The following is a 16862-nucleotide window of genomic DNA, read 5'->3' on the forward strand; positions in this document are numbered from 1 at the left end:
TTTTGTATATTCCAATAAATAATTGACCAAAAAAGATTTTACCTCATTTTAACTATTTCACCATAAACACCCCACCATTATGAGGACACAGTAAGATAATGGCGTTTCTTTTTTTTTCGATAAGCTACAGCTTGATTGCATTAATGACTGAAAACAAATGATTGTTAGTTCTGATAGAGTAGATAAAGCAAAAAGAATGTAGAAGGTATGCAATATGGAAATGTTTTTTATCATATAAGTTTAAAAAGATTTTTATTAAATTGACTGAAATATAACAAACATAAAGAACTAAAAGAGAACGGGAATGAAACAATGATTTTATAACTTCATCTTGCTGTAAAGTCCTTTATTCTCCCTCACCTCAGGCTCCTGTGATGCTTATTCACAGGCAAGCTTGCCATCAAAACTGGAAAGAGCAATAGCGAAGGCTTGCACAGCACACATTGGATAGCTGTAGTCCAAAGTGAAGGTGTCCTCTGCTACTCGGCCAAACTGCATAACGATGTAATCCACTGCAACAGACAGAGAGACACAAGCAGAAAGTGAGTCATGTATTCCAGTGTTTACCAGCAGAGGGCAGCTTCACACTTCACTTGGAGGTTCTTCTATCTGGAACGCACTGATACTTTTTAGCTTGTAATGACAGTCAGTGTAGTCAGATGAATGAGAATGCAAACTACTGTACTTGTGGGAGGATTTCTGCTTTCTTCGTCATCTTGCTGAATGCTTTCATTCTATCCTTTTTAAATTGTTACAATTGAGGTACTGTGTATTATTTTCTAGATGTTCAAATTCTTTTGCTTTATAAATAATTTGTAGCATAGCAGATATTCTTAAGTTGCTTCAGAATGCATGAAACAAATTTGAGAAACATTAAAAAACCTGAAGTTGTTAAGATCCTTTGTTATAATTAGAAAAATGTAAACTTATGGCATGTAGACTTATCTTGCGAAACTGGAAGAATCCTAGCCCACCTCTTTCAAGTCAGGGGGTAACTGATGTTATATATTATTTGAAATTGGAAAAACTCAAATTCTTACTTAGTGGATCTGTTCAAAATTGTTTTTAAACCTGGTAGGATCTAATCAATAACATTTTAGAAAAAGCTTTTATATTGGGGCAAAGTATTCTCTTCCCTCTTTTCTACTCTTAAAAGTTTTACTTTGGCTATTGGCCTTCCTCTCTTTCTCTTGGGTGGGGGTTGAATTGAAATTAGTTTTGGTAAGTTTGACTTGTTTCTATGGAGTGTTACTTGCTTTTAATAAATTCAATAAAATATTATAATAATAATAAAAAAAAGAAAAATGTAAACTTCTGGTCATGGAAATTGTCTTCAGCCGGCTTAGTGTTAGTGTGCAAAATGGTGATCACAGACCCTATCAACAGTTTTTATGACACTTACCATCTTTGCTATGGACAATCTGAAAATTCTTGACTGATGCGTGAGTCACTCTGCCTGAAAAGTTAAGCACGTAGGACTGAGTCTCATTATTCCATACAGGAGTCTTGTTGTGCAGCTCAATCATGTTGTCCATGTTTCTGTTCTGGTATCGAATTAGAAGGCCGTCGTTATCCTAGTGTAGGGAATAGTGACAGGTAGTTTTAGACTATTGTTCTGAAGCAAATGAGTGGCCCATACAATATGCCATCATAACAATGAATGTTTTACATTAACTGGCAATTCCAAACTGGCTTGGTGTAAGAGAGTGGGTCCTGAAATTGAATAATACCCTGTCTAGGGTTGGTTCCAAACTTTTGCCCAATGCTGTAGAGATACATAATGGCTCTGTGTGATCCTGAACAAGATAATCAGGTTACAGAATGAATGATTGGACATGGTCTGACAGTAAATCTTCCTCCAGTGTCTGTAGCCATTTTATAGGTAATAACAATGTCAGTTTTCATTTATTCCTCTAAAAACAGGACACCAAATAGCATTAGACACTGTCCCATTGTCTTTCCTACTTCCTGCTCCTGTTAAATGTGTCTCACACAACAAATTTTGGCAGGTTCCTAATGATTACATTTATATATATATATTAAACCCATTAGCAGGTCTACAAACTGGCTGTGGCAAAAGGATTTTGTTGTCAGAATGAAAACTCTAGCCAAACACTGTATGGACGCAAAGTGATTTTCACAGAGTTGTTGTTTTCTTGAAGAAGAAGCTACTAAGCCATTCTCTTCCTTTATTTACTTGCTCACTATGTCTCCTATTCTGTGGGTAGGGTTGCACTACTCCATGGTAATGGTGTTAGGCTGAGATACACCATGACTTGAATAAAATAATATACAGAATAATGGAAATTTTCAAAAAATTGGATCTTCAAAAATTAAAAGCACTCTGTAATATTACAACTCATATCAGATAAAAATTCCTAAACGGCATAACAATAATTACACTTTTATACAGATACCTCTCAAGTCTCAGTGAAATATAGCTGCTTCATGGTGGACAAGTCTGGTGGAAGAGAAATTAAATCCTTGCAAAAAATATTTATCAATCCCCTTCCCCATCAAACTGACAAAAATAGTATTTTCCTTCATTTGTTACTTAGTTTAGCATTCTTAACATCTTGATACAGGAGGAACGTTATGGAAATTGTCTGAAATCACACAAAAAGAATCCACATAAATTGTCAAGAAGGAGTTACATACATTTCTAGGCCGAACAGGAACACGTTCACTTTCTTCGTTCATGCCTGGAATAAGCACTGTCATTCTACGTGGCCCTTTGAATCCCAGTACATTTGTTTCCTTAAAGAATTCATTAAAAAAAGTAAAATTAAACAAAACAGTCAAAATGCCAATGTCTATGATAAGTGGGATGGTAAGACTGTGGTCCGCAGATGAAGGACTAAAATCACCAGTTCTCGGTTGAACCACAAGACAAACTAGTGAGGGAAAAAAGCAACATCTCAGATATAGAGCTTGAGAAATTGGGTTTGTTAGGCAAAAGGTTTCTAAGAAGGCGTTGAAGATGTTAATCAGATATGCAAGCCTAAGATATTTGGTCTTCTATAAAGAGAAGACTTAATAAAAGGTTTTAGAAATGGCGGGAAAGAGAGAAGCAGATTTCTACCATACCAATATAAGGGCTTAGCATTGTTGAATATGTAAAATCCATTCACTTGACTGATTTATACATACGTAAATAACAGCTGCTAGTTCCTGACGCACATTTGTCCACTCTGAGTTGGCTCTGTCGGGATTCACTCCATTATCAAACACGGTGAACTTTGTTCCCATTAAATTTGATCTGAAAAAGAAGCCATGCAATTTTTTTCTAGTGAGGGTTTTGCTACATTTTGTCAAATAGCAGGTAGCTCCAGATCCTCTTGGCTTTAGGTCTGAGTCACCAGGTATTCAAAGTCACACACCACAAAAAATGGTTGCAATACAAAGTGTATTTGACACTTAGCATTCATCTATGGTGTGCAGAATTGCACAGACTGGACGGACATCATTCAGATACACTGTAATTGAACAGTCAAGACCCTATTTATAAAGCACATGGACTGTGCAATGCATTTGTAATCATTTATCCAAGACAGTTGATCATCCCTGAGTTAAGTTACGCAGCTATATATATATATTTTTTTTAAATTACAGCATTCAAAAATGTACTTTCGACAACATGAAATATAGGAGATTAAACGCTGACATGTGTAAATTGTTGTATTGCTTGCAAAAGGCACAGCATCAGATTACTGATTTATTACATTTCTGGTCATTATTTTGAAAGTTACAAATGGAAAGCTGTATATCAGATTTGCCATGCAATGACAAAAGCTGTGTGAGTCAGGTCATGATAACCTTGGGGCACATGTACTGTTGCTACAACACAACAAGTTACCTAATAATTGCATTTGAGTTTGACAGACGCTGAATCATCGGCCTTTGTGTGACTGAGTGGTCAACCACATGAGCTTGTGACCTAACAGTCTATCCATCAATTAAACAATTCTTAAATTGAGTGGGATAGTTTGAAATCATTTATGGATATATTTTCAAACTAAGCATTCTTGATCAAGAGGGAAAGAAATCTTTATTTTTTTAATACAAATTCTCATGTAGTTATTTCACATTTCTTATGTAAGACAAAATTTAGGCATGGAATTTGAGTGGGCGAGATGCTCTTATATAAAATGGCTACTGTGATGTCCTAACTCTACATGTGTGCAAAGATCTCCCATTAATAATCCCAACATAGTAACAACAGCAACTAATTGCGTTGATTTGTTCATCCTCTTAGTATGTAACAATGCAGAAAAATGTAAAATAAAAGAGCAAAATTATATTTTTGATGATGCAATTAATAAAAATAATTAGAATAGGAGTGGTACATATACAGTATTAAACAAATAATGAATAGAATTATAAGAGTGGCACTGGGTTAGTGCTTCATCATCACAAGTCCAGTGTCCTGGATTTATATCCCATGCCAAGTCCCTCTTTGTGGAGTTTTAACGTTTTCTCAGAGTTGGTCTAAGTTTTTTCTAGTTGCTCTACTTTTCCTCCACTATTCCCAAAGACACATATGTTAGTTTGATTGTTGATACCAAAGTAGCCCTGTGTGGGTGTGAACAGGTCCTAAAACAGACTGGCACTCTATCCAGAATTAGTTCTTGCCTTAATTACAATGCTGCTGTAGTACTAGGGTGTTGTACTGTTTTAGCCATTATGAATGTAGAGAAGAGCCAAGCAAAATGACACCTTTTATTGGCTAACTAAAATGATTACAATATGCAAGCTTTCGAGGCAACTCAGGCCCCTTCTTCAATGCTGCTGTGATAGGCTTTGGCAGTAAGTGACCATGAATTGGCTAAGTGGCACTGAGAATGTTATGTTACTTGTAATAGTGTGAAAAAATTCTGAAACACATGAAGACTAACAGACATATCTTGGCATACAGCTGCGATAATAATTTGACATTTGGGACTCACTATTGGTGCTAGTTGCAAAAAGGCTTTGTAAGTCCAAGACACACAACATCACCTGTAACTAGAGGGCATGTGCTAAGAGAAGGAGAGAGAGAGAGCGAGGTTTCTGTTGCACAAGAAGCCATTCTGCATCTGTCTGAAACCTTCAGACACTTTGACCATGCAACAACATTTAAAGAAGATGTTAACATCTATTACTCAAAAATCGGTATCATTTCTGCCTTCTTTCTGAAGTTTCCAACAGGAAAGTGCATAATTGCACAAGGCTTCTACCTTGCAGGAATGCCAACAAGTCAGCACCCTGTCCTGATGAGTTGTGTCCTCAGTACTACTACGTACACAGTAAATGGGACAAGATCATGTGATGTTACATCGAGTATATCCTGTTGTTCCATGCACAGTCTTTCAGAACAGGGTTATCTGGTTAAATTTTCCTAAAGGACAGATAATGTTCAACTGCTCAGTGGTATCTTGCTGAACGGTCTCCAACAGAGAATGCTTGTATACGTCTGAGACGCTAGATATAGTCACCACTACCTTGAAGAGAATTTGTGTGATTTGTGTGGGCCACAGGACCCAACTCAGGATTTTGTTTGTCTGAATGAAACAACAAATAATGCAGATGCTGTTGTTTTACTTGTTATTAAAACCTGATGTCTGACCCTGTTCTGAAACTGTCAACAGCTTTGGACTAACATGTAATTTGTCAGTGGTCAAGAGGCATGGTAACCTTCTTTCCTTTGATTAAGGAGGTTTCAGAATGTTATGCTGTATCATTGGTTCTTTGAGTAGTTCTGTATGCTACTGTTCATGCAAACTGAATACAATGTTTTTATTTTTTTTCACACAATGTATAAACATAGTCCTAGTGACTACTGTTCATTACAAAAAATGTAATGCTGAAGGTGAAACATTTCACTCCTTATGTCCTGTGCTCTCTTTCCCTTTACTGTATCTACAATGGCAAGGTCACAGACTTACCTTAACTTGCCAATAAAATTATGCCCATCCCTGGATAAGTCAGTTGGATCAATTGAAATCAGGTAATTGGATGTTGTACTCTTTTTCCGTTTTCTCCCAGCCAGTAGAAATACCTTGACAGTATAAAAGAGGAATTCTGAATGGATGATTTATTCTTGACTTAGCCCCTTGGGGTCACTTTGTATCCAAAACGCGAGCCTCATTCTCAGATCACACAGAGGCTTTCAATATTAAATTCTGATCACTACCTTTTTGTCATTGTCGAGGTGCAGATAGTATGTAGGATAAAGCCCTCTGTCCATGCCTTTCTTATCACGAGTGACTCGGCACTTGATGGTAACTCCCTGCGGTGCAGGCTGCAGCACAAACTCTTCCAGATTCTCCACTTCAATGACAGGAGAAGGTGGACGTTCTTCCTGTTAAGAGAAAAACATATGCTTATATTTTATTCTTGACTGTTATCATTAGCCAGCAAATAGAAAATAGACGGACATCAATGGCAATTTCAGAAGAAATCAAAAGATATGCATTAGTCAAAAAATTAGTCCAAATGTAGCATCAAAACCCAACATAGAAATTGAAACTCCAAATCAAGAATTCCGACTTAAATCTACCACCAATGATCCATACAGTATAATGCATTCACACTTTGTTTTGGATGTATCCATAATCTCAAAGTTTATAACTCTAACGTTTATGCACTTTTAATCATCTATCACGGCTGCTGATAACAAAATATTCGAAACATGGAGGTGCTACAGAGATCTAAAATGGCACTGTGTCAGCCACACTAACATGCTCCTTAGTAAATAATGGAGAAAGAAAACAACATTAAAGGATTCCCATGCAACATATATAAATATCACACATAAATGCTCGGTGCATTCTAATTTAAAATGACCAAACTTAGCTTGATTATTTCTACATTGACTCTAGAAGATAAAAAACTGGGAAATGATTGCTTGCTTCATTTGGCTAGGAGTTCAATTAAAAACCAGAACTTGTCTGAAACATAAACCTGCAGCCACAGGGCCTCCTTAGGACCGAGTTTGAGGACCACTGGACTAGAACATTTTAATTGAGAAATGCATTTGAAATCTAAAGAAATATTGTTAGCTTACAGTGTCCTTTTTTGAGTCTGTTAAAACCAGATCTATTTTTTGGTAAAATAGTTGGGTCTGAGACATAGAGCACAATGATCTCTAAATACAGGTATGCAACTGATCCCGGCCTGCATTGGGTATATATTCTGTTTTTTGGCCCCTGTTGTACAGGAAAACTAACCAAAAGACATCAGTATTGTTTATTCCAATACACTTAGAGCCCTGAACACTGCCTACCAGAGAATATGAATCTCCTTCAATTTGTGATGTAAGCCAGGAAAAATTATCACATGTGGTACATCCAACCATCCAGGAAAGGCAGTCTCTTTTAACACACAAGGGGTTTCAAAACAGTCATGGGGTCACAAGTTTGATATAAAGTCAGGACAGATATTAAATTCTGACACACACACTAAAACAGTATGTTCCCGCAGACACATGTTTCTGTATGAAAGTGGTTGAATGGTCTCTGTACCCCTCAAATATCTAACCTTTGGTGGGAAGGCTGCAAATGAGACTGACTTTCCTGCTGCTTATCATTCATGTGCTGTGTTACACCAAGAGGAGGTCCCGTAGCAATTGGGCTCTTCAGGGTGTTTTAGTAGTTGAAAGGTGGCAAGGCAGAGGACGGTGACTTTCTGCGGGAGGTAGTAGAACCCTACATGAATGTTGCCCAGATCCAATGGATTCTATAGGCTGGAGAACAACAAAGTCTACTATTTGGGTGTGCAGAGTTTTAGTTTTAGGTGAGACAAACATATGAGATAATCTATTAAACTAATAATTGTTTTATATCTTAGTAGAAGTTTGTTGGAAATATGCATGTTTTATTGTTATTGCTAGCTCACTTCATTAATTATCCCTTGTACCTGTATGTTTTTGTGGTGTACGTATGTGCAAAGTGATGGGTTAATTATAATTACAGATACTGAGACAAGACATTCTAACCTTGTAACAGCGCTGATCCACAGCATTTGAATGCCAACAGCATGCTTAGCTTACTGGCAAGAGTAAACAAAATTCCAAAGTGAACATCTAGCTTCTGGTCTTAGTGAAGCAAAAGTGTCACTGAAAATGTTTTCTCAGCACTTCAATACATCTTTATTTTATCTTTTGCTCTTCAATGGAACACATACATTCATTTGTATTTCTACCAGTCAGATGGGAATATTTGGGTAACCCCACAGTATCAGTCTGCCAGGTTTGCAGTGTGCATACATGTGGTAAGCAAGAGTAGAAATCTAAGCAGTAGGCCTTTCAAGATCATGTGCTGAGAATGCGTACTGAACTGATTTTGTGAAAAAAAAAAAAGCATCTATATCCGGTTAGTTTTCAAGGAGTGGATATAGATTGGTTCACATCAGTGTCAAGTTGGACAAGTCTCGGAACACAGAGGAACTATATAACAAAAGGCAGACCTTCTCTTTTTCCTTAGGAGACTGTGCTCTTTTAATGTGGGTACTAACATCCTTTACAAACTGGTCAGAAGTATTCATTTCTTTCTTTTCTAAATTGTCATCCTTTTTAGTCATTTTGGTGTGTTCAGACAATGGTGTGTGTGTATATATATATTTATTTATCTATCTATCTATTTATGTATTTATTTATTTAAAGAGCTTCTGTGAAAAGTCAAATGTTCCCCCCCAGGACAAATAAAGTGTTTCTTTCTTTCTATCACAATGGGTAGATACACTGAACTCCACTGCAATTCCCTAGCTCATGTCTGGTAAAGCTCATGTCTTCCAGTGAAATATGAATACAAGTTACTTTTTTTCCTTTTTTTCCTTTGCCTTTTCTCTTTGCAGTTTTCTGGGTAGCTTCAGAATTCTCCTCCTCACTTTTCTCCTCCTCAGCTTTGGCAGAACCTGTTGCGATTAAAAAAAGTGGAAATTGAATGATTTGATGTGAACGTGTACACCCACAGTGAACAGAAACCCACCCATCTAGACACAAAGATTAGGAGCAGCTTTTTGGGAAACAGACACACAGGTTCATATTCAACCTGAATATTTTCTGTAATGGTAGTTAACTCATACCCCGAAGTGGACTGAAATAACCCTCTTATAGTCAAGTGTATTCTGCAGTGACAAGTTATTAATGTCCTGAACTATTAATATCCTGAAAGAGACCAAATTTGATCTATACTTTCAAACTGTTTGGAAAATCTTGTGTGCTCTCTTAGCTATTAAACCAAAAAAGAGACAGAATATATTATTAGCAACATTATATTAGTAACACCAACAATAATATAATTTTTGGAAATTTCTTATGATTCTTCCTTAGGGACTTACAGGATAAGTGGTATTTTTCAAATCAAAGTTATTTCTTCACAAGCGTCGTATATAATAATTTGCCACATGAACATGCATTCTAAAGTGAAGCATATTTTACCACATACGTCCGTTTTTCAAGCCAAAAATGTTATTGTGAATTGATCTGTGTCTTGAAATTACACACATATTGCAAAACAGTGTATCTATGTTGTTTTCAGAAAAATGAAAAGGCAAAACATTGTTGTGAGATTCAGCCATTTTCAAAGGAGACTGGCTGTGCACTTCACTTCACTGCTCACCTTCTTCTGCAGTGGCCAGAGGTGTAGATTCACCTTTGAAAGCCACTGTCAGGTGCCGTTATTGACACTGAATATTGATAACCAGATGTGATTTGTTGTACCTGTTCCGTAAACCACTAAACAATAACAACCAAAAAAGCAACACTTTTGATCATATATATATATATATATATATATATATATATATATATATATATATATATATATATATATATTTACTTATATTCTTTCTTTGAGCAGAAGCTTATTTAATTATTTCACAAAGATATTGCCTGCTGCCACTGCACTGATAATGCGTCTGTGTGCTTCAGTAAGTGGTATATTGAGCATGTGTGTAGCATACAATCAAGTCAAGTGATTGAACTGAACAGAGGTTACAGGCATCCATCCATTAATCCATCCATCTGTCTTCCTAACCCGCTTATCCAGGGCAGGGTCACAGGGCATCGAGCATCGGGTACAATTATTGTTCAGAGTGCCAGTTCTACACCCACACACACACAAAGTTAGCAATACAAATTCACATAAGTTTCATTAGGTTGAAGATCAATATGTTTAGTAGCGATGTTTTAACTTAGGCAGTGTGGTAATGCAGGTTATTCTTTCCTCACAGCATCAGGGTCTGCATTAAGTTTGCATGGTCTCCTCATGTATTTACAGATAAATTGGTTATCATTTAGTTTCAGTGAATTTACTCACTCAAAAATGTTGTCTTTTGTCCTTTTACTACTATATCCACAGCAAGAGCAATTCATCATGCGTTAAAAAAAATTGGTAATTGGTATGTAGTGCTTCAATCTGTTCTCACACTCTGCCCCATTCATTATCATAATTTTTTTTTTATTGTATGTGTGCACAACACACTGTTGAAAGTGCCATGCAGGTGGCTTGGCTCTTTCTAAAGCTTTTATAAAAAATACAAAATAGTACAATCGGTTCAGTTCAGATTTATAGTTATGTGTATAAAGTACAATGAAACTCTTATCTGCAACACAATGCTGCCACTCAACCTGAATCTAAAATAAAATAACAACACAGAACATAAAGGGTCTTGGCCTGGCTCTCTTTCTAATGGGTAGGGTTGATTTGACTCAAACCTAGTTTTGTATAATTTGACTTGCTTGTATGGAATGTTATTTGATTTTAATAAATTCAATAAAATGTTAATAATAAAAAAACAAACAAAAAAAGAATATAAAGAGTGAAAAGCAGGCACTGCTTATAAAAAAAATAACCAAATGATGTGAGCGTGCATCTGCCTATTCCTACAGCTTAAGCCATGGCAAAATATTAATGCTGAAGAAATAGAATTGCAGAAGCAAAAATAAGAAAATAAGCAGAATATATTGTAGATTAGAGAAGGAAAGGTGGAAGATGTTATAACTCCACTCAAGATGCCTGCCGCGAGCAGAGAGGCGTGCAAGAAACTTACCTTTATCTCAAGAAAAACAGTGCAAAGAATCTGCGATAAAATTAAATATCTCGCCCATACTGGCGCTTTAAATTGTAGGCTAAGTGGCACGGTGTAAAAGCTTAAAAATGTACCAAATATGTCAATTTTTCAGGCCAATATAGTTGTTGAGTCTTGTGATTACACACACATTGCAAAATAGACTGTTATTTTTAACAACAAAACACCAGTATTATGAAAGACGAGGAGCTGTGTTCAATAGCTCAGAACTTAAATCTTCTGCAATAACTTTTCAACTCCCTTGGAGAATGGTTTCATCTTGATAGACCAAGTCACAGTAAACCTGTTGTGCCACGTGGTTTTGTTTTATTTTGATTCACTTCTGTATTTACGTGAGAACTCACACAAGTAGGTACAAAAATTATCCTTACCATGAGATGTAGTGAGAAGTCAAGCAAAATGGCACCTTTTATTGGCTAACTAAAAAGATTACAATATGCAAGTTTTTAAGGCAACTCGGGCCCCTTCTTCAGGCAAGATGTGGGGGCCTGAGTTGCCTCAAAAACTTGCATATTGTAATCTTTTTAGTTAGCCAATAAAAGGTGTCATTTTGCTTGACTTCTCACTACACCCATAATGGCTAACACGGTACAACATTCTAGTACTCCTTACCATGAGAAAAACAGTACCAGGGATATGTGATAAAATGATTATTTCTAGACCCCTTTTGTTGTCACAAACCTGCGCTGGAGACCTGGAAAGTGCAGATCAATACTCAACAACTGTCCTGGCTTGAAAAATTAACGTATTTGGTACGTTTTTAAGCTTTTCCTCCATGCCCCATACTCTTCATTGTAAAGCTCCAATTTCGCCTGACAAATGCATTTATACCATATTTATGAAGAAACTAGGCTGACCTGCCTTTTAAGGCGACTGACTTTTAAGTTGACCACTTCTGAAGGCAATTCAATATGTAGATCAATTTGATATTTTATACAAACTCATTAATTTGGTTATATTGCATTTGAGCGGTGTTACTTTAATACTCGTAGTTTCTGTTATTTTTGTGATGAAATTTAAACTTTTTTTCTATATTGAGGTCGCCCTTTTGAACCCCCCTGATATTTACTATGCGGTGAGGCATTTGTACTCCATCAACATAAATAATTTCCAGAGACATAATTTTGTCTATTTTTCCAGCGCATTGCGCACACAAAAGCAAGGGAACGATGGGAGCACCAGAACTCTGCTCACATCATGTCGCTTCGTACCGCAAGCTGCAAGTAGTAAGTCTGTGATAAGCGGAATACCGCTACGCTTTCCACTCACGGGACGGAAGGACAATCCCAACCGCTTTTATATAATAAGATAACTTTGACTCGAAAAATAACAACTTTAACATAATGTAACATAACATGGCATTTTCAGTCCATTTATTCCAATTCAGCGTTGCAGGGAAGTGGAGCTTATTCTGATAGCTCTAGGCATCAGCCAACTCAATTTCAAATTACACATGTCTTTAGGATTAAGAAGGAAAATAAGAATTCAATAATGATGCATGCACTTGCTTTTAAATGTCAGGTTTAGCTGGATTCTAATCCACACCCCACCATGGATCATCTACCTACTTTCACAATAGCAGTGTGAGATGACAAACCTTTCTTTTTGCCTTTCTTTTCCTTGCTTTCACCTGCAGTCTGGAACATAGATGCTGATTTGGCTGTGCTTTTCTTTTTGGATTTGTCCTTTTTGGATTCGCTTTCACTGTCCTCCTCATCGGTCTGGGGTTCTTCTAAAGTTGTGGAGTATATATGAGAACTCAGAGTCAGTTTCAACTTGCATTAGTCAGTGCAAATACAAGCAATTGACAAGAAGCCTGTAAGCAGTGGAAGACTAGGAGAGGAGGAGGAATGTGGGACAACAATGTACAATTTACTGTGTTCATCTAGCAAGCTACAAATCACAGTTTCCCTATAAAAAGACAAACAATTTTTTTTTCTGTTTCTGATGCCCTCTCACTTGCTTTGCTCCCTTGGCTTTTGCCTTGTGACTGCAATAGCCTTCTTTCAAGTGGAATGTACCACTTTTCTTTCAAACTCACCTTTTTTTTTCACTTTCCCATCAGCTTTATTTCCATTGACCTGAAACATGGAAGCAGGTTCTTTCTTTTTGCCCTTTGGTGCCTTTGTCTTTGCTTCTGTGTCATTTGTGTCATCTATAAGAGAAAGTAAAGTAACAAAACCATGAGTGGCACCCCAGCTGCTTACAATGACACTCCTCGGTGAATGCAGGTTAAAAACAGATGTCATCTTCTTTTATTCAATATAACATGAACAAGAATTGGACATTCCACAAGCAAAAGAAACAAACCGCACAGCTCCTGGTTATCGGTCTCAATCTCATCTCATTTAATCTAAAACTCATCTGATGCAGTCTCCTGCAATTTCCACGTTTATATCTCATCCTTGATCTTTTACCTTTACAAACAACAATCTACATTGCTTAAACTTAACCTTTCCTTACATTCTATACAGCACTGATAAGTAAAATAGACATTTCTATAATCACTATATTTAACATAACCTCAAACATATTTCAGTTATATACTTTTTAAAATATTTCATGCCATCTTCTTCTTCTTCGTCTTTATCATCTTCCAGTTTATGGCAGGCTGACATCATTTCCTGTGATGTATTGTTACCAACTGCTGAACAAACTGTCCTATTCTTTTCCTGGGTCTCTTTCTATACCTTGATCTTTTCTGTGTCATTTAAATATACTGTAAATGATCTTAATAAAAATCTATCCTCTATGATCATTTTGATTATTTTACTAAAATTATTGAATGGTTTTCCCTTTTGATTGAAATTGTCTTAACTTTTGCTGTTCATTTTTAAACTTTTTGCAAAACAATGTAAAGTGCTGTAATGCTTCTTTATCCCCATACGATTTGCAAGTCTATTAATTATCTCCTCTTCTTGACTGGATATTAAGCTTAATTGTGGCCTTAACTGCTGGTTAGAATTGATATAATTGTTTCCCTTATTACTGTATTGTCATATTACTTACCACTCATTTAAAATTAGTTTTTTTTAAACACATATTTTATTTCATTTTTTCCTAAGGGTAATTCTAAATCTACTTTAGCTTTATTCAGCAACCTTTGTGCCAAATTATCAGTAATTTCATTTCCCAGTATCCCTTTATGTCCTGGAACCCATATTAATTATACTAACACCTTATTAAATATAATTCAGTCAATTTATATTGTACTTCTGTATCAAGTTATCTCTGTTAGTTAATTTCCCAGACTCTAAAGCAAACAAGGATAACGAATCAGTTAAAATAGGTACTTTCTGAAATTTTATTTCAATTATCCAATCAAGAGCCAAATAAATTTCTGTCATTTCAGCTGAAAAAAAAAACAATTTATCTGATATTCTGATATTAATGTTTCATCTAAAATTCCGATGCTACTTGATTCTTTTCTACTTGATTCTTTTTCTTGATCTGTATATATATATTTGGATGTACTCCTTATGGTCTAACTATTCAAATATGATATATTTTTTGACTTATTATTAAATTTGTATGTTTTACTTCTTGAGTTAAATTAAATTCAATAGCTGGCCTAACTAAATGCCATGGTGGCCACACTGAAATTGTGTTATATGTTACCAAGTATACCTGTAGTACTAAAAGACTCATACTTTGTTTTCCCATACTGATATTCCCACCAGTATTTCAAAATTTCAGCAATTAGATGATTATTGTTTTGTTTTAAATAAACCCGATAATTCAGGTCATAAAAACATCTTTAAAGGTTTAATGGCATTTCTCCTATCTCTACTAGCAGTGCGTTAGTAGGAGTAGCTGGAAACACATTCTGACTGCCCTGTATTATATATGATCTTATTGTGACAACAAAACTGAGGCATATGCTTGACCTCCATAATCCAATATAGGTCTAGTCAAGGAAGTACACATTTTAAATAGTACTGGTCTATCTGCCCCCCATAACTGTCCAGACACACATCTCATAAGATTAAGTTTAATGCTACATTGAAGTACACATTTTAAATAGTACTGGTCTATCTGCCCCCCATAACTGTCCAGACACAAATCTCATAAGATTAGGTATAATGCTACAATTGCTTATAATCTCTGGAATATGTATTTTCCAATTAAATTTATTTTCAAATATCATTCCAAAAGTCTAAATTCATTCTTCCATTCTATTGGAATGTTATGCAAGGATTTACTTTTCTTAATTTTTCTTAATGAGAAACAAACTGCCAGTGTTTTTACTACTGAAAATTTAAAACCCAATAATTGGCTTGTAATTGAGCATTTTAGGCTGCACTTTGGACTTTCCGAAGAAGGTATTCAAAGTTTCTTCCTCTATTTCAAATAGCCCCATCATCTGCAAATAGAGAGATATTTACATCTGATACCATACTAGGTAGATCATTTATCATTAAATTAAATTGGACTAATAAAACTACCTTGTGGTGTGCCATATTCTACTCGCATTTCGACTGATGTTTCGTTGCCTACCTTAACTTGAAAGGTCCATTCAGATAAAAAGTCCCCTGTCTACCAATGTATTCTCCCCTTCAATCCTAACTTGTATATTTTAATTAATAACCCATCTCTCCATAACGTGTCATATGCCTTTTCTATATATAAAAATACTGTAACAACTGTCTCTTTATTACTTACGGCCTTCTTTATTTCAGTTTTCAGTCTTAAAACAAGATCAGTTGTACTTCTGCCTTTCTTCAATCCACTGTAATCAATGCCCGATTTACTAAAATATGATGGCAGTGCTACATAGGTCTATATGAATCAGGAGAACTTGGATCCTTCTCTGGTTTTTGTATTGATAATGTTACTGATTTTTGGTAAATTGCTTCTTATCCAAACAATATTAAACAAATCAACACTAGTTCAATTACCTTGTTCAATTAAAATTTGGAAATATATTGTTATATATACATTATCTGATCCAGAAGCTGTAATTTTTTTCCTTTAGAAATTGCCAATTTTAATTCTACTAAAGTATACTTGTCCTTCACATAAATATTGGTTTCAGACTAATCCTTCAAAATCCAATTAAATTTCATAGTCTATTGATGTCTAACTTCTTTAAACTGAACATTTAAATTTTCATCTCCAGCAGCTTTACTCAAATCCCTATTTATCTACCCAAATTCAGTTTTTAGACAATTCACTTTCTTACATAGGTATTTACCATTCATTCTTTTTATTTTGTCCTGTACTTCTTTAATTAGAGTGACTTTGTTTAGTGTTGAACAATAATTGCTCCAATATTCTTTTTTTGTTGATTTAATGGTTTTCCTGCTCTTCGCTACTAGCCCTTTATAATGTATTAAACTAGCTTTTCTTAACCTTCTGAGTGCTCTATTTCTTTTGTGAATTATCTTATTACACTCACTAGTCTGCCATTTTTGACCACACATGCTTTAATTTGTTAATTGGAATACATTTAACAGTCGATTCATTTATTATACAAACTAACTAAAAATTAAATTCATTGATATTATCTGAAATTGTCAATTGTTCAGCTAATTCATCACAAAATTTCTTAGTGAGCTTTATTAAAATTAAACCTTATTATCCTATCCATATTATGGGGTTTACTTATTTGATCTATTTAAATTATTGTCAGGAAGTGATCACCTCCCATTGTTGCCTCATAATCTATTTTCCAATTACACCACAGAGCCCACTTACTAGACACAAATATCACATCCAAACAACTATACACATTTCTACGGTTATCATATCGGGTCCCTCTACTATCATTTAGGCATGCAAGATTTACATCA

The 16862-nt window shown here is 35.4% G+C and overlaps 1 protein-coding gene across 6 annotated transcripts in view; it reads right to left on the bottom strand.

Annotated features, from left to right (window-relative positions):
- Positions 1–272: 272 nt before the first annotated feature.
- The window catches only part of tulp1a (TUB like protein 1a), a 141010-nt gene continuing 124420 nt past the window's right edge, over positions 273–16862 (bottom strand). For all 6 annotated transcript variants that reach the window (XM_039748752.1, XM_039748756.1, XM_039748753.1 and 3 more), the window contains 9 exons: positions 13112–13225; positions 12668–12802; positions 8795–8892; positions 6173–6340; positions 5925–6037; positions 3151–3259; positions 2659–2757; positions 1403–1574; positions 273–512 (listed from right to left, as the gene is read on the bottom strand). In XM_039748752.1, coding sequence (XP_039604686.1) covers positions 379–512; positions 1403–1574; positions 2659–2757; positions 3151–3259; positions 5925–6037; positions 6173–6340; positions 8795–8892; positions 12668–12802; positions 13112–13225 — 1142 coding nt within the window. In that variant the 3' untranslated portion in view covers positions 273–378. The remainder of the gene's footprint in view (positions 513–1402; positions 1575–2658; positions 2758–3150; positions 3260–5924; positions 6038–6172; positions 6341–8794; positions 8893–12667; positions 12803–13111; positions 13226–16862) is intronic.

The sequence above is a fragment of the Polypterus senegalus genome, chromosome 3 (assembly GCF_016835505.1).
Source record: "Polypterus senegalus isolate Bchr_013 chromosome 3, ASM1683550v1, whole genome shotgun sequence".
NCBI classification, from domain to species: Eukaryota; Metazoa; Chordata; class Cladistia; order Polypteriformes; family Polypteridae; genus Polypterus; species Polypterus senegalus.